The sequence below is a fragment of the Neopsephotus bourkii genome, unplaced genomic scaffold (assembly GCF_033783945.1).
Source record: "Neopsephotus bourkii isolate Nb327-2 ecotype Australia unplaced genomic scaffold, CSIRO-AGI_Nbou_v1 NB_196, whole genome shotgun sequence".
NCBI lineage: Eukaryota > Metazoa > Chordata > Aves > Psittaciformes > Psittacidae > Neopsephotus > Neopsephotus bourkii.
In genome coordinates, this window is record NW_026900709.1 from 6,754,013 (window position 1) to 6,780,309 (window position 26,297).

General features: G+C 48.5%; 1 protein-coding gene across 7 annotated transcripts in view; it reads right to left on the reverse strand.

Moving 5' to 3' along the window:
• Positions 1 to 26,297, reverse strand: part of NRP2 (neuropilin 2) — an 87,904-nt gene that overhangs the window by 13,688 nt on the left and 47,919 nt on the right. For 3 of the 7 annotated variants that reach the window (XM_061378317.1, XM_061378297.1, XM_061378355.1), the window contains 5 exons: positions 23,272 to 23,388; positions 20,578 to 20,730; positions 10,824 to 11,086; positions 8,934 to 9,030; positions 6,495 to 6,536 (listed from right to left, as the gene is read on the reverse strand). In XM_061378317.1, coding sequence (XP_061234301.1) covers positions 6,495 to 6,536; positions 8,934 to 9,030; positions 10,824 to 11,086; positions 20,578 to 20,730; positions 23,272 to 23,388 — 672 coding nt within the window. Of the gene's footprint in view, positions 1 to 303; positions 763 to 6,494; positions 6,537 to 8,933; positions 9,031 to 10,823; positions 11,087 to 20,577; positions 20,731 to 23,271; positions 23,389 to 26,297 lie in introns of those variants that run through there. The other 4 variants (XM_061378307.1, XM_061378327.1, XM_061378347.1 and 1 more) reach the window with 3 other exon arrangements.

The following is a 26,297-nucleotide window of genomic DNA, read 5'->3' on the forward strand; positions in this document are numbered from 1 at the left end:
TTCCCATGCACCCTTGCATACACAGATTTAGCACTCTCGCGCATGAGCCGCACACACAAGCTTCCAGGCTCTCCATCAAGTTCCCTTGCAGGTTGCCTACTGGGAGGAGGGAAAAAACCCCAAACCAAACAAGCCTATTGACCAAAAAGCACTCCCCAAACAAACAAACAAACACAACGAAACAAAAAAACCCCACCCCACACCCCGAGACTCCTCGAAAAGTAATCGAAAGGGAGCATTCACTTCTGAAGTGAAGGGGCGTTGTGTCTCTTCTGGCGATCCAAGATGCAGCATTAGTTTAGAGTTTGTAAAAGATTCAGGGAGGGCTGGGGGGGACAGAGAAGGGACGGAGATGTCTAAGAGTTCACACGTATGCTAGGTAAGGAAAAAAGTGCAAAACTGAGGCAACGTATTTGAAGTCTTAGTTTCTGTCTGTCTGTCTGATTTGTGTTTTGTTTGTTCGCTCGTTCCTGTTCGGCTCTCAGCAGCGCGAGCTGGGGTCTTGCTCTAGTTTTATGGTTAGGGTGGGCTCCACGGCCACAGGGGCCCCGTTGGCATAGTGGGAGGTTTTGTAGGTGATGGAGTGATCGCTCTTCTTGGCCGCATAGCGGAACCGGTGGTAGTGGAGCACAAGGGCCAGCGCGACGGAGACCAGCACCACAACAGCACCTCCGGCGGCAATAACGTAATACCAGTAGGCTGGGATGGGCTGCACTGACACCGTGTCCACTGTGGGCTCGGTCCCTGGCAGGAGGGTTGCCCCTGGGGAGGAGACACAGAACAGGGTTGCTAGGTGGGAGGCATGCAGACGCACAAACAGAAACACACATGCTTTCAAGAGTACAGCACGGAGTAACACGAGGTGCCAGGGCTGCCTCTGGATATGGGGTGTGCGCCTGGGGGGGGAGCACAGCCTGGCATTCACTGAGCCCACATATTCAAGGGGCCTGTTTCTTCCCTCTTAATTCATCACGCTGCCTGGATTTCAATACATATTCCATATGCACATTATTATTACTGTTATTTCTGGCATCAACAAATGTTTTCTTCCCCCCTTATTTTTTTGCCTTCTCCAGATCAGCCGCCTGGCTTTGCCTCCACATGGCAGATGTTGTCAAGCAGTGACAAAACACATCACTTTCCTAATTGGAGGAAGAGCGTAATCTCAGATGGGCAAGGAAGTTACCGCAGGAGACTGGGAAAGAAATTGCAGGGAGAAACAGTTGCTGTTCTAAAAGAAAAGACAGAGAAGAAGACCTCTGTCTGAAAGTGTTCTGCACACAGGCCTGCTCTCAGTAGGTGCCCATTCACAGGCTTAGAGATTTCCTTTTTACTTTTTAAAGCAAGAAAGAACGGTTGCGATTATTTACATGGCACAGACTGGAAATTCAACCCAACGCTCACATCAGAAACTCATGCTCTCCGCAGCTTAAGCAAGCCAGGACCATGAATTCATGCTGATAAAGCAAACACACCCTAGGGAGGGCTGGAAAAGTACCTGCCTCCCTTGAACTCAAGGGTAGGCAGTGCCCAAGCTCAGCGCAGCAATGGCTAACCCTTCCTACTCCTGCAGCTGCAGCATGTTTTGCAGGGCAGGGCTGCAAGGCGCTGCTCTCCCTTCCTAGGTCATCCCGGGACAGCTGTGTGCACATCTGGTGATCCGCCACCACAGGACCTCACTGCCAGCCCGCACAAGCACGCACACATGTGCCTTGGCCGGCACTGAGCATTGGTGTCTGTGCTGACCGGCACGGCCCGAGACGAGCCACACACTGCTCCCACCTCCCCAGCTCCGTTTGTGTAAGTAACTCCAGAGAGATGCACTTCTGTACCACATTTATTCATTGGCTACTTCAAGGGGTCCGAAGTCCCCAGGGAAGCTCTCAAAGGGTTTGCTCTGGTGCTGGACAGATTGATCCCCTATTCTGCTTGTCTTCTCCTCTTGCCCCTGGCATGCTGTGGGGGGCACGGCCTGTAGGTGCTGGCAAGCAGAATTTGAGGGCTCCTGCAGTTTGGTGTCAGCATGTTGTTGAGCTCTGCTCTAACCAACTCCAGCTTGGTTTCCTCAGCAGGCTCGGAGGATGCCAAGGAGGAAAAGTAGAACAGTGCAGGATGTGTGTACTTTGCTAGCAGCAAGGGCATCTCACAGCACAGTTTCTGCCCTCCCCTACAAACACTGCCCTGCCAGCAGAGCCACTGGCTTCCAAACTTGGGATGGAGACAGCTTTTCTGCTGCTGGTGGCACAGAGGATGAGGGAAAATGCAATCACAAGGCTTTCCTCCTCTCCCCATCCCCCAAAATCTGAGCACAGGGAGTAAAACCAAAAATGAATACTGCACCCAGATGCATAGCTACAACAGAAAAAAAACTCAAAACCAAGAAAAAAAACCCCACACAGTCAAGCCAAATCCTGCTTTTATGGAGCAGCAGGCTGGGAACCACCCACATATTTGTCATTGTACGCAAGGAATTCGGATGTCTCAGGAGAAGCCTACCTGCCAGATACACCACCCTCACCCCGTCTCACCCCAGCTACCCCTCACTGCCAGGAATGGGGGTGGCCCTGTTGTTCCTGCCCCCCCCCCAGTGTCTAAGAGAGGGGATACAGGGTGGGCTGTATGTTGGGGGTGGGAAAAGCAGGGAGCAGGCAGTCCTATGCCCTCCTCCTCTATTTCTACCAACCACCCTGGTGAGGGGGAACAGAAGCAGCACATTCCTACACGGGGGGTGTCAGTGTGGGACATCCCTTGGGGGCTGCCATCAGCCCCCAGCAGGGTGAGAGCATCACCGATAACCTGCTGCTGTCTCCAGCACAGATCCCACTGACCAAGCCGCCCCACACCCATACAGAGCCCACCACCATCCCCAATGGATCAGCAACGCCTCGCCTCTGCCTGACAGTGCTAGGGCACGGGGCTGACCCCCAGGAAGAGCATGGGGCTGCTCACTGTGCAGAGGCCACTCATGTTTACACTCAGTGACAGTCGCTGCTTACATAGCGCCTCGGTCCATTGAGAGATTTACAGACAAACAGCGGCTCACACCACTGATATGCACTGGCCCCGCTGGTGGAAACTGGGGTGGGAAGGGGGGGGGGGGTGGGCAGGTGTCAGGGATGCCGACAGCTCTGGAGCCTGTAGGAGAACAGCACTCCCCTCTGAAGAATAGAGGGGAGGAAGGTTTCCATGGCTTTCTAATGTCTGTACATTACCCAGTGCAGGGCAGGGAGTAAAAAGGGTGGGTCTGTCAATAGAGGAACACACACCACAGTGCTGAGCCTGCGCTCCTTGCCCCTTCCCCACACACCTCTGCCTGCCTGGGGAAGAAGGGAGGCAGCACGATGTGCCTCAAATGATCCCGCTCATGGGAAGGACCCCTGGAGGATCTCGGGGCGGTGGCAGATTCAGGATAACCTCTGCTTGGCTCTGACCTACTCCAGATGTCCCTGTGCAGCAGCCGGGGCTGCAAGCATGAGGGGTAGTGCAGAGCCTCTCCTTGGCCCCTGTTTCCGCACTTCACGGCCCTGCTGAGGAGATAGCAGAAGTCTGGAGAGTTCATTTAGCAACTGAAGTCATTAAGGAATCACACTCAGTTGTCTCTGAGCCCTAACGAAGCCAATTCCCAACACTAATGATTGTTCTTCCTTACACTGGCAGCCACTAAATATAGCTGCCCATCCACTCAGCACACAGCGCTGATGTTATCTGCTCTGTTTTTACTGGCTCTGCTGCTCTCTGGAAGTTTTCTCTTGTATCAGTGGAAAAGTTCCCTGCTCGGGGAGATGGAGCAAAAATCCATCTTTGTAACTTAATAATTTTTCCACTCCCTTCTGCCTTCCGCCACACACACACACACACACACACACAACTTGCCCTTCCTCGTTTATTCACTAGGACTCCTGCCTTAATAAAGAAATGCCTCCTGCTGTTCTGCTCGAGTTTGTGAGTGCTTTGTTTATGCATGGCTTGGGAGACTGCTCAGTGGAAACCTTATTTAATCCCTAAAGGGTGGCCGATTTCATCTGGGTGCGCTGCTGCACTTACTTCTCCAACCTGGCCAGATACAGCCCCCTCTTCTTCCTAACAGGGGAGACTCCACAGGAGCCTGTTTTAGAGCCATGCAGCAGTGGATATAAAAACCCAAAAGAAGAAAGAGCAAAAAATCCTCTGGGGAAGAAAAAAGGAGAAAATCCTTTCCAGAGAGCCTCCTAGAGAGCTGCCTGCCTTGCTCTGCCATTGCTCGTATTGCTCTCTGAAATCACTGACATTAACTGCTGTGGACAAGCAACACAGCTGGAATTTCCATAGATGGCACAGATGAAAGCAAGTATTACACTCTTCTAATCTGAATGCCACAAAACCAGTGTCAAACTCAACCCCTTAGTTGCTGCCTGTTATTTCTCCAGGAAGATATCCTTGTCTTGATTTCAGGATACTCAGTGTGGAACCATCCCAAAGGCAAATTCACCCCAGTTTGTCTCCATGCTTTTTGGAATACATCTCTGATTTTTAACCGGGTATTTAGCTAACTTCTTGCTTCCAGCCACTTGTTACACCTTCTCTTTAAGGGTGAGATGCATTAACTCTCAAATGCAGCACAGTTTAAGCACACTTGACTGGTCTCGTAAGATCCCAACCCACTAGGCTGAAAGATATTCCTCCCACACGATTCTCTTCTTATTTGCCTTGTGATCCTGGCGCCTGGAAGGTGTGTATTTTCAGCTTTGCTCCCAAGCCAGGGGAGGAAGAATTTGCTATTATTTTTAATGGCATCTTACTTTGTCAGCTTATCATGTAACTGCAGGAGTGGGGGCCACAGAACATCTCCGTACTTCCTGCAGTTTTTCCAGCTCACCCAGTGCTAGGATGTCATTAGCAATGGGTGGGAGCCCACTGGCACAAGCTGGTGAGCTCCTAAGTGAAGGAAGGCGTGCCTGCAACAGCATCTGGCTGTGGTGCTCAGGGACCTTGCTGTGCTAGGCACAGCAAACACTGTCCCTACCAAGCCAGTGTGCCCTGAGGCACGCTGAATAGGACGTAGAAATGGGAGGCATACAGGCAGCAGGGCATGGGGTGAAGAGAAAAGGAAATGACATGAGTTAGCAGGACTTTGGGACAGACCCAGAGGAGGGTTCAAACTGAAGACAACACACATTACAAGCCCCAAAAGACAAGGATGATGTCTGCAAAACAGGCACCAGACCAGACCCAGGAGAACATAGAGTGATGGTGTAAGTAAGGAAGGGTCATGAGGCTTTGTCAGCTGAGAATATTGCAGCAGATTTTCAGTAACACCACAAGCCTGAGTTGCAGATAAATAAGCAGCCTACAAACCCAAATTCTTAGTTGTTACAGTACGGGTATGACTGTAAAATACAGTGTTACACCCTGCGGATGTCCCTCCTGTTGGTAATGCTCCACAGCCTGCCTCACATGCCAGGGACAGAGTTGTGCACATGACTTCAGTCTCAGTGTCCACTTTTCTTTTAGTAGCACAGCTCTCAAAGCACATACCCACCAGAGACAGCTTTGCCCCACACAGAAATGCAGCTGTTTCTAGGGAAGAGCCCAACCGTATCTTACAGCAGAGTAGGGGATGAGAAGAGCTCAAGTGAGTATGAAGTTAAGGGGAGCCCTAAGTTTGCTGTTCATCACAACACACCCCCCAGACACATTCCTGAAAAGGAGGGCAGGAAAAGAATATCCAAAATCAAAACACAGTGAAAAAAACCTCAAACAGACTGAACTGATCTTCCCTGCAAAAGCAGACAGCTTTTCCCACCCCACAGCAAGACAAACAGCCTCCCCGCTGACTGCTCACACAGAGAGGCAGGTTTTCCGAGTTCCTCACCTTTTCTCTTACTCTGTAGGTTTGATCAGACAAATGCCGGTTTCTATCCTCCAGGCTAGTATTAAGCTATTAAATGCACCATTTCACCTTGTTTTCCTTTTATTGACTGTCACCTTCAGAGCTCCTCTTGGCAGTTTGCTCTCCCGCTTCTACCTCCCAACTCCCTTCCCCTCCCAAGCACACCATCCCTGCCCTCCTCCGCCAGCAGCTCAAACACCACCACTGCCAGAGCACCTCTAAACTAGAAAACAACCTCCCCCAAATGAATGTAAGTCACTGCCACCTCATTTCACTTTAAACTGGTTACTGGTTTACTTGCTTAAGTCGGTTGATAACTACCCTTTACTCCATAACTTTTACATTATGAGCTCTGCTGCTCTTCAGGAGGCCGGGTACCTCATGATGGTGGGTAACCTAATGTTATTGAGCCCCAAGACAGTGTGACTTGTGTTTGCCTGCTCCCTGTTACCTAGCAGGAGTCAGAGGGTGCCACCTCCTGCTGCTGTGGTGGAGGAGGTTTAGCATACACTTGCCATTTCAATGCTCAGAACATTTGCTGTTTGTACAAGCACACACATTGCTTTTCTTCGATATAAAAGCCCATGCCAGCAGAAAGAAATCACCAAGAGAAGTGCAGTTTTACCTGGAAAGTAGAAGTTCTCACCTGGGAAAGCTGTGATGGGTTCTGCAAAGGAAAAACCAAAACCTAGTATCAGAGAGGGGGATATTACAAGGACACAGTTCATGTCTTGATTTGCAGCGGCCAAGTGGAGCAGGCATGTGGCTGTGCCCCACAGAAGCCACTTGCTTGGTGCTAGCCAACCTCACCAAGACAGGGAGAAACCCGCTCTCAGACATGTAATAAGCTTCGACTCAGGCTTCAGAGGAAAACATGTCTGAGGTTGAGGGTAATCTGGATTCAGCTGGCTGGCCTGAGTCATCCAAAGGCAAAGCCCCAGCAGCCCAGTGATGAAACCCTGAAACCCCCTAAATTTCCAAAAGCAGTTTTGTTTCTGGCTCAACTCTGGCCTTGTTATTCACATGGGAACTGTGTTACTTCTGGGCACTGATGCCATGCTCCTCTCTATCTCACAGTGACAAGAAACAAAGACAAGCAATTTTTTTTTCTTCTTTCTTTGAAGGAGTAATCTATTATAAATTACTGGATCAGAAAAGCAGTAATTGGCACTTATTACTGATTACTTTTTTGCAGAAGTAATAGATTTCTGATTATTTTTAGATTACTTCTGCATTATGCCTGTGAGTCACAGAAGAAGGCTCTGGCTCTACTGAGTGCTATGAAATCATCACTCAGGTTCAGAATGTGAATGACACATTTGTCAAAGGAAAAAACTATTGTGACTTATTAGCGTTCTTTCACACTGTAAAGGAACCAGATTACTTCCCAGGATTAGATCTGAAAAAACAGGAGTAGCCTGTGCTGGAGTCAGATATTCTCATGGCTCTGAGAGAGAGGGAGCAGCACTGTACCTCTGCCATTTCATTATTATTTTGGTTACATTGGAAATGACCCATGAGTTATATTGAAGTTTGCAGTGGGAGCCCTTTGTTAGAAATGATGTGAAACAAACTACCCTTATGGGTTTTAAGATTCCCATTCAACTTTCTGGAATGGGACAAATAATTTTGCACAGCAGTTTGGTGTTATTTTTAGGGCTGGTGATGCTTGAAACTTTATAATTTACTAATGCTTTTGTTTTGAAATGTTAAGCTTTCGGTTCATGAGGCCCAAGATACAGAAACACTGGAGCTAGGTGAACTGCTGAGCTCAAAAGAAGTTAGACAGGAAATGTTCTTAGTGTTAATCACCAGTCTTGCTTCTCTTTAATGCCATAGAAGGCAAGGGATTAAAACACCACTGTCAAATCTTAAATACAGGGAATTTGACATATGGAGTATTAGCTCCTTTGGCAGATGGGAGACCAACAGAGTTCAAAGCATCAAAGAATCTGAGACTGACAGCGCACAAGAGCATCTCTGGGGCAGTCCTGGTCCTCTGTTCTATTATTAATGCTGGTTCCTGCACCATCTTCACCATCACCTGCCTGCACAAGGTGGCAAGAGATACGACCAGCCCTTGCCAGGCACAATTTGTCTTGCATCTCCTTGCCTGAGATACAACCCTTGGAAGAGAGTGTCAGTCCCTCTTGGGTTAGGAGGCATTGGGATCCTCCCGTCCCTTGGTGTGGCAGAGGAGCTTCACTCAATGGGGCCTTTCAAAGCCCAACGGGAAGAGAGACTCTGCTCTACCCACTTTGAACTGACTTCAGGAGGGTCAGACACTCTGTGGGTGTTTAACAGTGAAACTTGCCTCGCCCGGGTCACGCAGAAATGCAGCTACTGTGGGCAGCTCTCAGCACAGAGCCCCCTAAGGGGATACTGCTGGTCCCATGCTCAATTGGGATGGCTCTAAATCCACATCCAATCCAGGTGGTCACGAGAGGTATCAGAGTGCACGCATGGATACGCCGGTTAGGGGAACAGCGTAGACCAACAGCTCCACCACCAAACTGCTAAAACACACTTTTTTTCCCTTTTTTTTTTTTTTTAAAGTCCTCTCTGCCTTTCACATTGAATGAATCCACCTGGCTTTTGGCCTGGTTCGGGAACAGTGAATTCTAGGATAAAAGTTTCCTTTGTTATGCTGTTAACACTGCTGTAAAACCCCTCTGCTATTTTCTTTCTTACTAGAGAAGACTCCTTTTGAACTCATTGCCCCCTCCAAGCGTGTAATACTGACTGACAGCTGGTTTCCTTTGTCCAGCACTTTCCTTTTAAATTTGGTGTATGTCCTTATCACGCAGAATAGTCCTCGGTAACCCTCAGCTGCTCTTCCAGCTTTGCGTGGCACAGACATGTGCTTCCTGACTCTCGCACCTACAGCCCCCATCCCACAGAGACTGAGTCCCCCTCATTTCCTTCATGAGCAAGCAAAGTCCCAGCTGAGATCCAGAACTCCCAGTACCACAAGCAGGGGAGAAGTGGCCCATGGAGCCTGCACGGGAAGGTTCTCCAGCCCCACCAGCCACCCCTGGCCCCCATGGCTGGATGTAGAACGTACCCATGCAGTTCTCCAGCGGGATGTCGGTGCCTATCCTGATGTCATCGAGGGCGAGCTCTCCCGAGTAGCCGTTGCGTATAAATCCCTCAAACACGATCTGTGAGAAACCGGGACAGAAATGTCAGTGCTGGGAGGCACAGAGTGGCTGCTACTCCTGAGGTAAAGGGCAGCAAACATGCTCCCAGCTTTCCCTGCACACCTGCGGATGACCTGAGACTAGTCCTACTTCTTGCCTTGACTCTACCACCCTTTCCCCAGGGAAAGATCATTACCTAGCCTGCCAGCATGTGGCTTACAACTTGTTCAGTTAAATGCCTCTCTTATAGAACAGACTCAGTGAATCAATGTTCTGCATTGCAGGCCGTCCCCCGGCCCTTGCACAAACGATGCAAGTGGCACCTAACACTGACTGACAGCAGCAGCAGATCTGGCCTGTGGTATTAACTGGACTATGATCAGAAAAAGGAAGGGAAGGACACAAAATGCACGGCTACATTAACAGTAAAGTGTTGTTCCCATTAATATTACATAAGAAGTATTGAAATGTTAGCGGAGAAGGGTCAATTTATTCCTACTTAATCACAGGCAAAATATATTTACAAAAATAAATAGAGTCGTTAGCTCTAAGAACTGCTGAGTGGAGAGACTTGCATATTTACATAATGATGCTGTTATTTAGCTAATGCCGGCATATTCACATTTAACGCACAAACTAGTCAGCCAGTGCCCATCATTCTTATCTGTAGGCATATTGTGTTTACTGGTATTTTATTAAAAAGCCAAACGCACACATGCAAACTAGTCATGCAGCTCCAGTGAAAAGCTTTTCCTGTATATCTCCCTGCCTGCTCTCGAGGGTCCAAATAATTTCCTAGGCCTATGTATTTCACAAACCTCCTCTTCCCAAACTAGGTGACCCCTTCCATCTAGGATGCCCAGGCAGCCCGGGCTACCTCCCTAAAGGGCTCAGCATCTGACTGTGCAGGACACAGAGTGTCAGAGCTGTTGGTCCCAAGCTTGGGCCATCATTCCACATGGGAGGCAGCAGCTCCCAGGGTCAGGGTCAGGGCTGGAAGCTGGATGGAGCAAGGCTCCCTGCAGGGGTGGTCATTGAAGTGCTACCTCAAGCCTGTAAGTGTGTTCCCTTCTGCTTTGGAGGGTGCTGGATGCCGTGCTGATGCTCATTAGCAAGTGACAACAGTAGCCCTGGCTCCCCAGCAAACGGCACACTGCCCGGAAGGGCTAATCATGCCAAAGGCACTCCTGGAAGCAGCAGCCTCTCTGTGGGGTGCTGGCACAGCCCTGCCAGAGGGACTCAGGCGGCTGCAGCAAGCAGCACAGCTCCCTCCAGATCATCCCTTCACTTCCACTGATCTCCTGACAGTGCTGCAACCTAGCCCTCTGATCTGGTCTAATGAGGCGTCTGAGAAATGGATTCATGGAGACTGGTGAAGGGCTGTTTGTTGCCTATCCTTAAGAGCTGGCCATGCTCCCTCCCAGCTTCCCACTTCTCCTGGCTGGAGGGTTTGGGTTTGCTCTCTGGAGCTCTGCTTCTTGTCAAAACTACCTGATGACCATCAGCTGGGGGGGGAGGGGGGGGGGGTGGTGGGAAAACACTGAACAAATCGAAACAAAAAAAGAAGGGAAATATTTGGAAAGTGGGAGACTTGAGGAATATAAAAGGCAACAGGCTGAACAAAGGCCCAAGTCTATGCAGAACACAGGCACTCTCTGAATAACAAACAGTGTCGTTTAGTTACTATGGTAACTTGAGAAACATAATGAAAACAGCCACATTCCCTAATGATGAATGGGCCCTGGCTCTGAAACACTGAAATAAAGATGCTGAGATGCCTGCCCGGTCCAACACACCTTCCCTGAGCATCTTACCCGGTACTCCATGTCATAGCTCGGCAAGATGATGCGGCCTTCCCTCCACTCCTCCCCTTGGTCCTCCATGATGACCCACAGTGCCTTGTGCTCCTGGCTGGCTTCCCGCCAGACCCGTAGCATCACTCCGTTGCTGCCCCATGCCTGGTACTGGAAGACCATGCAGACAGCACTCCGGGGCAGGTAGATGGCGGGGCTGACGATCCGGGCTCGCAGGCTTTCCCTCCTTCCACTGCTCTGCAGCTGCAGGTAATTCTTGCCATCTGTACAAAGAGGAAAACACCATTATATTGTATTATATTATATTCTGTGGGCCCTTGCAACAAGTGTCTCACCTCCTGCCAGGTAGCTTTGGCAGTACTCCCACACCCGTGCCTGCAGGAATGGGGTCTCATGCTGGCATCTACTTGTGTGCACAGCAAGCCATGCCACTGCTGCGCCCTGGGCAGGGCATCGAAGAGCACACTTTCCTCACCAGTCTGTCTGTCCCAGCAGGAGACCAGCAGCAACACCAGAAAGCGGTAAGCCAAAGAGCGACATAATTAGGAGAAATTAAAGAGAGTTATTGTCAGAAGAAGCAATGCCATAGTAATGACATTGGCAGGGGGGTGTATTTATTCTCCTGGGAGCTCGCTCAGTGAACAAGCCTGAGGTGGGTTTTTCTAACTGCCAGCACTGAAAACTCATCTCGGGATGGGGATCTCAAGCTGTGTTCATCCTGCCTCTTTTCATCCCCAGCTGTAAATACTCCACAATCAGGATCTAGCTGACAATTTTGAGGATATGCACGACAACAGGAAAGGTTGCCTCTCAGTTTTTCTGTAGTGCAGCAAAACAGCCCCTAAAGCACAGAACAGAGGAAGGACGTGGTCCCAGTGAGCGAAGTATGCACAGGTAACAACTGGGTAGCTGCAGACTTGAAGGTAGCTGAAATACATACAGCAGGGATTCACTTGCTTTAATATTACATTGAATTGTGCCATGCTTTTTGTCAGTCCTCAGGGAGGAGATTCAGTATGTTTGATATCTCAGGAGAAGTTCAAGGCTGAGAGACTGGAATTGGAGATACTTGATATGAATACCGATAGCAGCAAAAGTGCATGGATACAAATCCCTGGGCAGGAATCAGTGGTTTCCAGCCCTCTCCAATGAGAAGCCTCCTCAAGGAGTTTCCCATTTGCAGCTTGAATGCCTGAAGTCCCTTAGCACAGACTGAAAGCCAAGCGTATAGCTGATGTGATCCTTACCTGTCCCCCACATCATGCCCAATGGCCAGCTGGATTCCCTGGGTTGCTCCAGCTGCAGTGCCTGCAGTACCAGGCAACACAGACAGGACAACAGGACATTGCTGTAGTTTGCATTTCACTCAACAGAAGGATGAATGTGCTTCTCTTGCTACACGGTGGGCAAATGTCACTTCATGCCAGCTCTCCTGTAGCCCGTGGGGGTTATGTCTGCCCCAGGGCCACACCTAAAGGTCTGTTACTTCCTTTCCTCACATCTTAGCTTGCTGCGCTTGATGGACAAAGCACTAAGCAGCAGCTTGGCTCCTGCTTGCCCTGCTCCCTCTGTGGCTTCAGTGCCCACAGCAATGGCAGAAGAGTAGTGTCTGAACTGAGAATCTCGCAAAGGGCACCCAAAATGCCTCCAAAACCAGAGAGACCTGAACTTAGACCCTGGGCATGGAAAGACAGGTTCCACCCAGAAAACAGCAGCTGACCTCGCTGCTGCTCAGCAATCCCGTAACATCCCAGACCAGGGGAAATGGGTCGGTGGTTGCACAGCCACTGGTTTGTCACTGCAAGTTTGTCACTGCCAGGGAGCTGGGCTGAAACCAACCACCGTGAGCTACACAGCTTTCTAAGATAAATTTAGGACAGGACAGCAGAAAGATCTGCCATCACTCTGCTCCTGGGATGTATGGTCAAGACATTTCAAAAGCGTATCGGCTCCATATGAACTTCCAGTGACTGTGCTGCGTGAAGGACAAATCTGTCTCTGACCGGCCACAGGAAAAAGAAAGAGCAACGCTTTCCAGCAGTATTTTCCAGCACCTATGAAATGTACCTGAGCCACTGGGCACTTTATGCCAACAAACAATAGCAGAGAAAGAGATGAAAGCATGTTTGCCCACTCCTGCTTGAGTGAATCACTTGAAAAAGTACCATGCCGTTCTCTAATGGAGGAGTGTTCTTGTGATGTACCTCAGAGTGGTAGTGGTGGAGGAGATGGGGGAGATAAACAAGTGCGGGAAGGCAAAAAAAAAAAAGAGCAAGCTGTACTCCATGCTTAAGGAGTGATAAGGCATAATAAGTCATCAAGGTCTCCTGAATTAAAACCCTCTTTTTGTAATTCACTACAAGCCTCTTCAAAGAGAAAAGCAGCAACAACAAACAAGGTGGAAGAGCAAATCAGACTGCAATCGCACAATTATCTCACAGCTGAAATGGTCTCACAGGGAAACCTTTAATAAAAGCACCACCCAGGCTCAAGAATGATCAAATCCAGCTCCTCAAAGTTCAGGACTGACCTTTGGTGCCAGTATTTAGGCAGCCTGTCTGAGTGCAGGGATGCGAGTCATCCTTGCATCCACCCAAAGCCCACATGGGACTGTGTTTATTGTGCAGTTGGAAATCCCCCACAATCCACACCCCTCACTGGGAGCTGCTGGTACCCAGTGCCATTGCCTCCATCACTTCAGGAAAAGAGCTTTAGTGCCTCTGAGTCACATGTCTCCTGCCAGGGATGCCAATGACCTCCTGTTTGTTCCCATTCCTATCAGGCTGCGGTATCAAAGATACTCCTAAACTGCAGCCAAAACCAATGTCCCCCTCAATCGCACAGGCTCCTTCAGAGCCACAGGAGGCCTCCCACGTCCTGCTTCTCCTGTTCTCCCTGCCCAGTGCTTGCTGGGGCCCATAGAGCTCTCCAGGACCTACTGGCAGTCCCTAGGGCTGTGGGGAGGATCAGTCTTCAGGTGATGAACCCAGATGCTCCCCTGCAGGTAGCAGTGAAGGTTTGGGCACCATGTGCTCCCCTCCTGGTACCAGTTTCTGGAGTGGAGAACCTGAGTGCAAGCAGACATGTCTTTCTGCATCATGTGAAGATGAAATGGCTGGATCACTCTGATGGCTAGCTGGACCTCCTGAAAAGCCCTGCAAATTTGCTGAGATTGACTGAACAGGGGCACTTTGGAGCTAATTGTTGGAACAGCATGTGGGAGCCCGGTGGTTCCAGTAGCTGCTCTGTTTGATACAGTCAATGGAAGTGCTTGGCACAGAAGGAACCTGAAAGGCTGATTTTGACTGCTAAAACACTTGAAAGGAGCTTTGCAATGATGAGCTGATCGATTCTTTCAGGATCAGAAATACATTTTAATCTCTTTCCCAGAACTCTGCTTTGCAGCCTCTATTCCAGATAACACTGCAGCTACACCCCCCACCAAATCGGCACTGGCAGTTCAACATGCTGGCTCAAAAAAGGCAGGCCAAACCTGCCTCAGGCATTTTAACCTACCACTGCTTTTGCAACTGATGCTACAGCATAAATCTCATGGAAGATTTATGGGATCATCTGGATATAGGAGAGCCAAAGGACCGTGAACACGCAACCACCCCAGCCAGATGATGGCAGAGTCACTTGTATGTGAATGGCAGCAAGTCCTAGATAAATCACCAGCCAGGCTCTGCAAACAAACCATCTGGCCAATGTGGTTTCCTCTTGGCATACCCATACCCTCCTGCTAGCAAGCCATCTGAGAGGACATTAGGGGCAGTGGGGGATGAAGCCTTGTGGTCTGGGTCAGGCTGCAAGCACAAGCTATGGCAGCTGCCCCCTCTGCAAGGTCAGCCTGCCTGTGCTTGGGTCCTGCACGTCTCACCCCCTCTCCCAAGAAAAGCACCTTTCCTCATCGATCTCAGCAGCACATCTGGAGGTCTTCCAGCAAAACATGTCGGGCAGGATGTACACAAGCAATTACTGAGATTCGCCCTGCATCTCCACCTCACTGGGTATCACTGAGTTACAGCTGCTGCCGCTCCTATGGAGGACCCACACTGAGTTGTCTTCACTTATGTCCCTCCGAAGGTCACTACATTCTTCTTCATAGCAAAGTTTGTTTCATGGTGTGTTTTCGTAGCAGCACCACGTCCCAACGGCAGCCACCTCTTGTCTACCAAATCCCATAGGTGACAGCTCTGCCCTGGGCCCTCTCTGCTGCCTGCATACTACAAAATACCACCCTGACCATCCTGTGTCAGGACCAAGCGGGGCCTGATCCTGCCATTCTTTTGTCCCATTAAAGCCCTTCCCTTTTACTAGGTGAGGATCAGCTCAGATCCCCTCATGGCTGCAGGATGCTCTGGTAGCAGGGGGATGCAGCTGCATGAATATGCAGATTGAAACTGGATAGTTATTATATTCTTAATTTTTTGGCAAGTCATGCAAATTCACCTCAAAAGGCTGCCACAATAATTTCAGTGACAGGCTTGTCCTCAATGACAGACTTTCATTTATGAAGGGAAATCAATCCCCCGTAGAACTAATATTTATATTAACTAGATCACTGCATCTGCTGGAAAATCCCCTCAATTTTGATTATGTGTTAATTAGCCTGCCAAGTCCTTGCCATTTCACTCTCTAAATCAGTCCGTGAAAAGGCATAAAACCCCACACCTGCCCAGAACCAAGCCCTCCGCCTGCTCTCCGGAGCCTTTCTAATGGACGAGCCATTACATCCTCTCTCTTAATTAAGCTTCACATCCTCAACACCATGGCACAGTTGTGAGTCCTACTGCCTCCCCCCCGAGTGCATGGAGGGCACAGTGTCCCTGACAAACCAAATGCCAATTAGAGCCTGACATTTATGCTAAGTGAGCTTCCTGCCACTGCGCCGCGTCCACCGCCAGCCCAGCGGGCACCCTGCATACCCCTATGTGAAAGGGTGCCCACAGACCCACCCGCACCTGGCATCTTGCATGCAGAATTAACAGCATTAACCACGTCAGTGCTTCCAGCGCACACTGCAGCTTGCTCATGTGCACACATGCTTTCCTGAGCCGGGCTCTGTGATTCACAGGCTGCTAAGTCACTGCTGTGAAGTGATGGAGTGATGCACATGCTAAGATCTGTGAGACAGCGTCTTGCTTTGCAAAGAGCATTCCAGTCGGGTTTTAAAGGCAGTGTGTGTCACTTGTGTTTGGGACCAAAAAGTGACTCTCTGCCTACAGCCCAGTCCAAGTGAGTGGGAGCTTTGCTGGCAATGCAGGGATAGACTGTGGCCATGCGCTTTCGCTCATAACAGAGAGTATGGGCATGAGGATGGCCACAGCCCGACCACGTCCTGGCCCTAGCAAACTTCCCCTGACCTGGGTGCTGGGGAATCTCAGCTCCACCATGTGGCAGGCAGCCAAGGTATGAATGGTTTAGGGTTTGCTGTTCCTCCACTGTGCAAACCATGGTCAGGAGAGCCATGTACAGCTTTGTTGAGAGGCAGTCTGTGGTGCATACACTGCATGTGTGGTGCATGCACTGCATGTGTGGTGCAGACTGCTGGGTATGTGGTCTCCTTCCCACAGCATGCAGCTGCTCACTCATTGTGCAGAAGTGCTTGACTTTTACACCGCTCCACGTGCAAAGCTCCCTCCTACTTCAAAAGAGGCAGGATTGACCCTAGAGGTCAGAATGCGTCCTCAAGGCATAAACCGTAAGAGTGAGTCTCATGAGAGTAAGTGCAGACCCACTTGAGCCCACCTCTGCTCCATTAACACCATGAAAACCTTTCTGCTGGTTTGGACAGAGTAGGATCAAGGCCTTTAGGCAGCAGTTCTCATGGAACTGCAGGAAAAACATGAAACTTTCCCTTTTAAAGATCCCATGGGAAAAACACCGGAATGGTAAAGGGTCACCATCAGCGTAAAAACAGCTCAACATTTCTTTTCCTTAAAAAATAAGGTCTTATGAAACTTCAGAGCACTACAAACATTCCTCTGCTGGAAACGCTTTGAAACAAATAAACCTTTCCCTGCAGCGTCTGCAACCCAAATGAGCAGCATTCCTGACCCTCAAAGCCAGCAAGGCTGTGGCCCACAGCAGAAGCTCTCGGTGGGCTTTGAAGCCCAGCCCAAGAGCTATGTGGTCAGGAGAGCTGCAAGGTTAAAACGGCTTCCTTTTCTGTGTGCATGTACAGCTGCCAACACCCAAACAACAGCGGGTTCACAACGCTGCCAGGGCCCTGAACTCTGACACCGCGTTCACCCGATGGAGAAGCAGTGTGTGGTAGAGGTGCAACCTCACAGTGTTCTTCTAGGACCACAGGGTATTTACTCACTGATTGCAAGAAAAGGGGAGGGGAAAAAAAATGGGCAAAACACAGCAATTCCAGCTCTGCAGTGCTGGCCTATTAGCGTAGCATCACTGAGAAGCAATGCAGACGCACCTACCAGCTAAGGATATGAGCCAGGATTTTTATACCCTTCAGGATCAAGACCATGGTGAAGAGCTGTGCTCAACTTGCCAACCCAGATTTATTTTCAGGTCTTAAGACCTCTATCTTGACATCAATGGCACATTGCCATTGCGTGCAGCAGGACAGGAGGATGAAGCCTCATTGAAACCTGAACTTGTTGCTCCTCGAAGCGTGCTAGGTGCAGCTAAGGGGAATCTTTCTACAGACGGGAAACATCTGAAAACACACAGAGGGAAAAATCCTGGCAATTCCTTGTGGGGGGCATGGAAAAGGGAGCAACGGTATTTTCTAGGCTTGCAAAGGGCAGGGTAACAGCTGGAACCATGCTGGGTTTCTGCTGAGTTGAGCACTTTTGGTCCACTTCCACCAACGGGGTCCCCAGACACGTAATGGGAGCCTGCAAGAGAGGACGTGGAGCTAATCCATGGTGTGAAGAGCCCAAGGAACACAGGGCTAAAAAAAGAAACGCAGAGCTGCCTGAAAGAGTATCTTGGAAATAAAAATAGTGGGATGAGAGCAGTGGGTGTCTTGTCAGTCTCAAGAAGTTCTCCATGCCAAAGATGAGGAGGAATTGCATCCAGCGCATAACATGAAACTGGGAGATATCTGAGGAATTCAGGCCTGTCTCTCAGCAGACTTTTCTAATCAAGTGCCTCACAGAGGATATTTCACCATGGTCATTTCCTCCCCCTTTCTCTCATGCAGACTGAGCCAGGCTCCTCCTTTCATTATTATTATTTTGCTCCCCTTTTAATTTTAATTTTTGTTTTGCCATTTTCAGAAGAAACAGAAACACCTCCCACATGGCTCTTAAAGGCACAGCACATTTCCTTGCTACCATGGAGCAGCCACGGCCTCTAGCCCAGGCCAGCAGCTTTAAATCAGAGTAAATTGGGCTCCAGCAGCTTTGAGTTCCCGTTAGCTTTTGCCCTGCCCCTAAACCAAGCACAGCTGCTCTCCTTCACCCAACTGCTCACCCCAGGGTGGGGAATTCACAAGAAAAGACCACCCCGAACAAGGCCTTTTCATTCTTTACTCCCTGGAGTCTGAGGATGGATTTTCTAAGTAGAAACAAAGTGCTGGAGGGAGTGCGAGGGAAAGGCAGGGGAAGAATGGGGGAGTGTGAACCGAACAATGCTTCGATTCTGTCCCCACCGAGGGGCTGGCATTGCCTCTTTTTTATGTTTTTCAAGTTGCTTTTAGAAGCTTTGTGGGGAGGAAAAAAGCAAATAGTTGTTTCCTTTTGTGTCGCCTTAATTTCTAAGAGCAGACCAAAGCGAGGCATGGCAGTGATGCCTTTGCATGTCAGCCCTTCTGCAGCCCTGCTCTGTGTGGGCAAGGCTGCAGCATGGCAGTGCCAACAGCCATCCTTCAGCCTGTGACTGGTGTCTGCTGCTGACTTCTCCCACCACCATGGGCAAGTCACTTCAGCCCCCTGGAGCTGCTACCTCCTCCTCTTCCTCTGCCTGTACAGAGCCAGTTGATCTGCCAGGCAGGGTTCCAGTGCCCCTGCCTTATTAGTGCTTCAGTGCCCAGCTTAGCCCAGCACTGTAAGAGAGACCTGGCACAAAACCGGATCATTGCAGTCAGTAGGAAAATGTTCCCCGGGTTCAGTGATGAAGTTTTCCAATTCATAACTAACTAGGAAAGAGAAGAAAGGGTAAAAACCAGAAGGGTAAAAACCAGAACTGCATGCTGAGCTGTCTGAGGCATTACCAGCCTCTCTCAGGCTGTGCATACACATGCGCACGTACACAGTCTTCCAAGAAACTATGGCCAGCTAATTGTAGGGAGACTCGGGGGAGAGGAAATGAAATGAAAAATTGAGTCTGAGTTATAAAAATAAGTAATTTTTATCCTACTTGCAGGAGGCTTATATTAATTAAACATTATTACAGCGAATGAGATGGGGAGGGTTATTAAGTCTGGGCCTGGCTGTAAGTGTTCTCTCCTGTTGCCTGAGGCTCCACTGAGCTCCAGATACTAATCTTCTAAAGCACTCAAATGCTGAAGAGATAAACACTTGAAATATGAAAATATTTTTCCCCATAGCAGATGCTGTGTCCCTGTGTCACGCCGAAGAATTTGTCAGATGTCCACACAGGCTGCACTTACAGCATTTCCATGTCTCTTAGAAAAATGCCGAGCACCTCAGGAGCCGAAGAGAGAAATGATGTGTGCATTTGTGTGGGGGTGATTTGTGTGTGGAGATGTAGCAGATTCTCCTCTTCCCATATGTTTCTGGAATACATATTTTCCTCTTTAGCACTGCCTACCAGGTGTTGGCTGCACAGCTTTCCAACTGGCTGGCAGCACTGCCAATCTGGCCAGCGCCTCTGCCAGGTGGCTAACAGGTTCGCCTGCGTGTTTTCGTCTCAAGACTCAACCTTTACTGGGGAGGGCACAGAGGAGCCCTCAGCATGCATGCCTCCCTGGGCACACGACATGCAGACACTGGAGTCACGGGGTAGAGCTGAAGAGAGGTAAGAGAAGCCAGCTCTCCTTGGGGGAGTCTTAAGCAATGACTGATAGTGAAGAGAAGTGATGCTGTAGTGACACAGCCTACTGTTGTAAGGAACTGGCAAATATTCTTCATGCCACCAGTGCCACAAAGTCAGTGAGGGTAAAGAAAGGGCATGAGTCCCAAGGCTAGTTCCAAGATGTGAAGCTGAAGAACTTAATCTGTCAACCACACTGCCAGAGGCAGGCTCCCTTCCAACCCATGCCAGAGCATCAGTGAGGGCCGCCATAAATTAGGCAAATCTTCTGCTTCCAAAGTACAGAAGAAAAAAAGAGCAAAAGTCAAACAGCAAGACGCTGGCATATTACAGCATTTTTAGGGCTTAGCTCATCCTTCACTTGGAGGAGGCTGAAATCCAGCCTGTGCAAGCCCAGAGTGCAGAATAGCTGAAGACTATAAGCAATCCGAGCAACATATGGGAGGAAGAAATGCATCTCTAACGAAAAAGGAAATGCATTCTGGGGAAAAACCTTGGGTCCTATGTGGAAGAAAGCCCAGGCTAGCCTTCACAGTCACAGGGGATTCAAAGTCCAGTGTCTGACTCAAGACTATCTCAAGAGGATAGTATAATTCAGTGCCAGTGGTCACACTCCTATAAATAAGTCATGAACCATGTAGCAAAGAATCTGAAAGCTTCCACAAAAGAAAATGTTCAGCTCTGCACAGCATTCACAGCTCTTGATAGCTGTGCAATAATCAGTCATACTGTTCAGACGGAAAAAGCCCCATTAGCTCCCTCTTCCCTGCTTTGATATTCACCATCTTACCAGGCACAGTCTCAGGGCTTGGTTCAGAGTTGCCAGTCCAGGTGTTTGTAGGCTGTAAAGACCACGTATAACCCGTTGCCAAGTCGTGTGACCAACCACAGAGGTCTTCAGGGAGGTCAAAGTTGCAGTTGAAGTTTGCAGGAAGGTGGAAATCTTATAAAAAGAAATAGAAGCAAAATAAAGTTGGTTTAAAAAATGACCTACCCATGAAGGGTTGCTATTAAAAAAACAACCCAAAACTAAAATAGCTTGCAAGCCATAAATACTGACGAAAGCATGAAATCTCATTCACACTGATGCTTTTAACCTATCTCACATTTCATCAGCTCCAGGGATCAGCCTTAAGTTCTGCACCATCAAAATACTCGCCCCACGTCCTGCTGCTAATCCACCAAACTAAGCAAATATAAAAGCAAGGACCAAATGCTTCCAGACTCTAATCAGCACCTTCTATTCACCCCCTAGAGCGGTCAAATATTAAATGCCTTCTTAAATGTCAGGGAAGAGTGCTTCCTGAGTGCCCTGTGCTCATCAGTTCCTGCTTTGGCTCCAAAAGGAGAATCTCAAGTGCTCCAAAAACCCATCTCCTCAGTGACAGATCTAGCCACTTGCACCAGACAGGAGCTGTCTGTCAACGTGGTGAGCTGTCACTCACCACTTCCTACCTTCTTGTGGAAATGCCACCAGGGGAAATGTGAGGCCACCATGAGCTCAAGGTTTTGGATTCTGAGTGAAAGAAGCCAGCTTCTATTTCTAGCTCCACTATGGACTCAGTACATGGTCTTTGGGCAAGTCATTTAACTTTTCATCCGTGAAACAGGAGCAGAGCTAATTCCCCTGTGTCAACAGCTTTAAAAGCTCTGGAGAGCCTTCCCGCAGAGACAGGTCTGTAGGCAGGAGGGCACATGCCAAGGGCTGCATGTAGCAGCAAGGCAGCTGCTAGCTCCTTTGGTTGGGGAAGCAGCCATAAGGCACAGAAATGGTCTGAGACCATTCCAAGCACTCAGTAGACATGCATGTCACAGCCCAATTACAGGCAGGGTTTTTCTTGAGCAAAGAGGAAGTTTTAAATCACAGTGCCCACATAGTTAGCGATAGCCAGAAGGAGGTGAGTGACTCAAGCGATAGGCATCAGAACTCTGCTGTGAGGAGCCGAGGGCTTTCTTTACATGCTCCCACTCTGAAATAAAACAATGGAGATCATGGATCCTTTTATTCCAATCTAATCTCATACCCTGGAGAGAAGCATTGTTTCTGTTTGGCTGTCATAAATCTGATTGTCCAGAGAAATATACTCATTGTTTATGAAGTATGAGAATGAAAATTGTTGCTAAATCTGAGGGAAGCTGATGGGGAGGCTGGTTCCACGCTCCACAACATACTGTAGTCGCTGTCTTGCCCTGGACTGCACCCAGGAATCGTGTTCCTGCAGTGACTATTACTGGCCTAAATATCCTCTTGGCAGTTTCCCAAGTGCCTCAATGGTAGCAGGGCTGCACAGGCTTATCACTGAGGCAGAGCAATAAGAATCAGGCCCTTTAAGCTACTTCTGCAACTTGCATTTCCAGAACGCAACTACAGCAGAGTCCTGATGGGAGGTGTGAAAAAGCCAATTATTGTCCTTTAAAAAATATATTTATTTCAAAACCCGTTATTTTTTTCTCTGGGACTGGAAGCTGAAATGACAGAAGCCCTAGGAGCTGTCTCAGAGGATAGCCTTTCCTCATGAGATGTCTTGCTGAAGTCTTGGTGTATATGCCCCAGGCCCAGTGCTGAGGTCCAGGCTCTGCTGTCCTGCCCAGAGGCATGTACCTCCTACACAATGCACTGTACAACTAACCCTGCTTGGCTCTGCTAAGCCCTCTCCCCTTAATCTGCACATTTCACAAGCTTTAGATGCTCACATCTCCCTTGCAAGGAGCAGAAGAACAGAATGTCTGCTTCTACACGGAGGAATCTGAGGCAGAGAATATCAGTTCCTCCCAGCACTGACTCTTAGCATGTAGCCTAAACTAACATTCAACCTCTTCTACAGTCGGAAGAGGCAGGCAAGTGCCAGAGATACCAAACCGTTCCCTGTATATCTGACAGCCATCTAAGGCTGGAAGGACAATCTCCTGCCTGAAATTAGTGTTTCTCTCTCTGCTGCCTGCACAGGGAGCCCAGATTGTCCTCCTGAATTTTAGGCAGCTGTTATTAGGGAAGACGATCCTTAACATATAGATGTTCAGGACATCAGCCTTCTCTACATGTGATTTACTCTCACAGTTGTGACCACTGCAAAAGGAGCCCTACATACCAGGCAGTCTGAATCTCTCCCATGAATCACATTCTGAATTTATGACACCCAGCCAAGGGGATCTGGAATGGAGGTGGTTCTAAACAGGGCACTAAGTGAGTTTCTTCAGGTCACGTAAGGAGGCTGGGAGAGCAGCTCTTCAAGTCAAGTCTTGCACCCTACGGACTGAATTAGCTGCTATCTCTTGCTCTTGCATCCTTCCTTGATATAACTTATCAGATTCTGGCAGGTTCTGTTTGTGATTTTTTTTTAATCTTGGCCTATCACTAATAATATTACTCTAAGCTTTCCAGGAATCAGCCCCATATATAGGAGCTAATGGGAAGATAAAGAGTATTTGCTTAGCTCTTAACTCATCATCTACTGAGATAAAGATGTGCTGCTCTGATACATACCCTCCTCTTCTCCACAGCTATCACCACACTCGGTTGCTTCTTCATAAGTTGGATATGGGGTGGTGGTCTCTTCACTCTTCAAAGTGGGCACCAGCGTCTCTGCTGTGGGCTTTACATCTGAAAAAGAATGGAGTAGAGATGCTATTTCAATAGGCAGTATAAAAAGCCTAGGTAGGAGGAAATAAAGAAAAAAAATCTTTTTCTTGTGTTCTTATAATGGCAGGAAGAGACAGAACAAGAATACCATGAAATTTCCACATGCTAGAAATGTCAGCATAGTTTGAACTTCAAGTGAACCGGCTGTTTCCATATGGGAGTTCCTTTGATTTAGAGTTCCCTTTGGATGAGGCTCTCCTCTAGACATACACGCTACTTTTTCCTCTTAATTTTTTAATGTACACGGGTGCTGGCAATCCGCTTGGCTGCCATTGCTGGGTAACAGGGACCACAGGCAAGACGCCTTTTCCTTTCAGAAAGGCACATGACGCGTTAAAAAAAGCACACACAACATTCCCACCAATTGTGCCAATTTATAAAACAAGTCACTCAAACCCACAAATGACGTAACCGCAAACGGACCCCGAGGATCCCCTATTGCGCTCTGGCTCGCTGCAGAAAGCATCTGGTTTCACACTCCGGGCTCCTGACTACACTTTCAAAGGGTCTCTGTCCAATTTCCCTCTCTCCAACACAGCCTGTGTGAAACAACCTCCAAGCAGGTGTCAGGGGAAATTTAAGCAAGAAAGGGAAGGATATTAAGATCAACAGTAAATGACATTAGGTTCCAGCAGGCTCTCCTTTTATGGGTGCATTAACTGGAGTTCAGCAGGCTTGATTCTTTCCGTTTTTAAAAAGAGGCTGCTTTGCTCAGTTGTGTGTGATTGTGTTTCTTTGTTGGCACCCTTCAGGATATCATTTAATAAGCCAGAAGCAGGAGGAAATGGCTAAATACATTGAATATTTTCCATAGGTTCCTTTCTGCCCTTTCATTTTCCTGTTATTAAACATGTTGCACATAAACTCTCAGGGTTTTTTTTTTTCTTTCCAGTGGTTGTCTTTTGTTCAGGATAAAATACCAAACAACATCAAAGTCTTTTAATTTGTAAGTTCAAATTTGTTACAAACCCATAAAACTCCAGATTCAACAAAGAAGAAAATTGTAAGCAGCCAGGCACAGAAAAATGCCATAAAAAAGAAAAGAAAAAAGAAAGAGCAGCAGGTGAAGGTAACATATCAAAAGCTGCAAGTTATTTAGAGCTGGTGGTACAATTTTTTTTAGGCTGTTGCTCTCGTATACTGAGATTTATAGCTGAAATGTGAAAATGTGGAAGGACCTTGAAAGCCAAGTCCCATACGGACACAGATGCTGAGCGGATGTAAATCAACAGTGTTGCATTGCCCTAGACAAGCCGCAGAAATATATCTTGAAGAATCAGTTACCATGGCAGAGCTGCAACACGATGGTTACAAGAGATAATGAACACAGCAGGCAGGACAACATCATGTGTGAAATGGAAAGTGAAAAAGAGAGGTCTTGCTTGCTCGCTTTCTCTCTCCCTGGCCCTGCAAGTGTCTGTGCAACTGGTGGTAACCGCTGATCAAAATGCAAAGTCACTGAGCAATTGAAACCAGATGTTTGGAACTTCAAAAGAGAGAAAACCAGCTGCAAGTGAACATTCATCAATCTCCACTCTTCAGAGGGAAAATTTTGGCAGGTCTTTGAAAGAAGCCGATTCCTGACTGCCTGTTTCCCGATTTTTGAGTTACTAGCCAACTAGTGCGTACGCACAGTTGCTGTTAAGTTACCTGTTTGACGCAGTGATTAAGATGCGTCCTTGCTGATAAGAAATAGAAGCAGCTGGGTAGGGTAAACACAGGCTTAGGCCCTCACTTGAAAACGTTTTAAATCAGTTTATTTTAATCCATCCCTTAATCTTGTGCCCAAGCAAGTGCGATTGGGTTTTCAGAGCCAGTTCTGTGATGTGCCTGGGTCCTCCCAGCAAAGGAGGGCTATATCTTGGCACTGTCAAGAACTGCTGCATGTAGCCAGCCTGGATTTAGCATGCAGATAATGCCATGGGCTATCTCTGCTCCCCAGGTTGCATCATGGATACAAATGCTTTTTATAACATGGTGAAGCCACAAGATTACAAGCCCAGCTCTGATTACAAAGCTGAATGCCTCTAGATCAATAAAGCTACGAATATTTATGACTTGGCAGTTGAGTTTTAAACATTACAATGTGCAAATGATTAGCCAGACTGGGAAATGACCATAAAGCACCCTGCCTGGAAAAAACATGGGCTGTTGCTGCTGATATTGAAACTGAGTGGGAACATTGCTGTAAAAGAAAATTTGGACCAAAAATAGCACAAGTTGAGGATGCCAAGCCCCTCTTCTTAGTTTGGAGGAATGCAATGGAGGGGCTGACATGTACATGGTTGGAGGTACTGTGCAGCTGCCCCCCTTTGTGGCAGTGATGCACACTGTGATCCACCAGCCAGCAATGTCCTGCAGAGATCTGGCAGTGGGAGACTCCCAGGAGCTGCAGGAAGCAGCAATGGGGGAGCTGCCCGAACAGTTCTGTGGTTGCCCAGGGAGGTTGTGAATGCTCCGTCCCTGGCAGTGTTCAAGTCCAGGTTGGACGAGACCTTGGGTAATATGGTTTAGAGAGAGGTGTCCCTGCCCATGGCAGGGGGGTTGGAACTTGATGATCTTAAGGTCCTTTCCAACCCTAACCATTCTATGATTCTATGGAGACCACTTCGGCATGGAGCCTTGGCTCCCGCTGCTTGCATGAAAGCCACAGTGCCTGCTTCTCCTACAACATCCCAAAAATGTTGTAAGATTTAAATTAAGATCTAATCTTGATTTAAAGTTTAGATCATCTACAGTGGATTCCCAGTCCTGGGGGAGATCTGCCATTGACTTCAAACGTGACAAATGATCATTAGTAATTGTGTGTAGGTGTGTTGTGTGATTTGCTGTAGTCTGTAATGCATCTCACAGCACACCAGAGGAGCAAA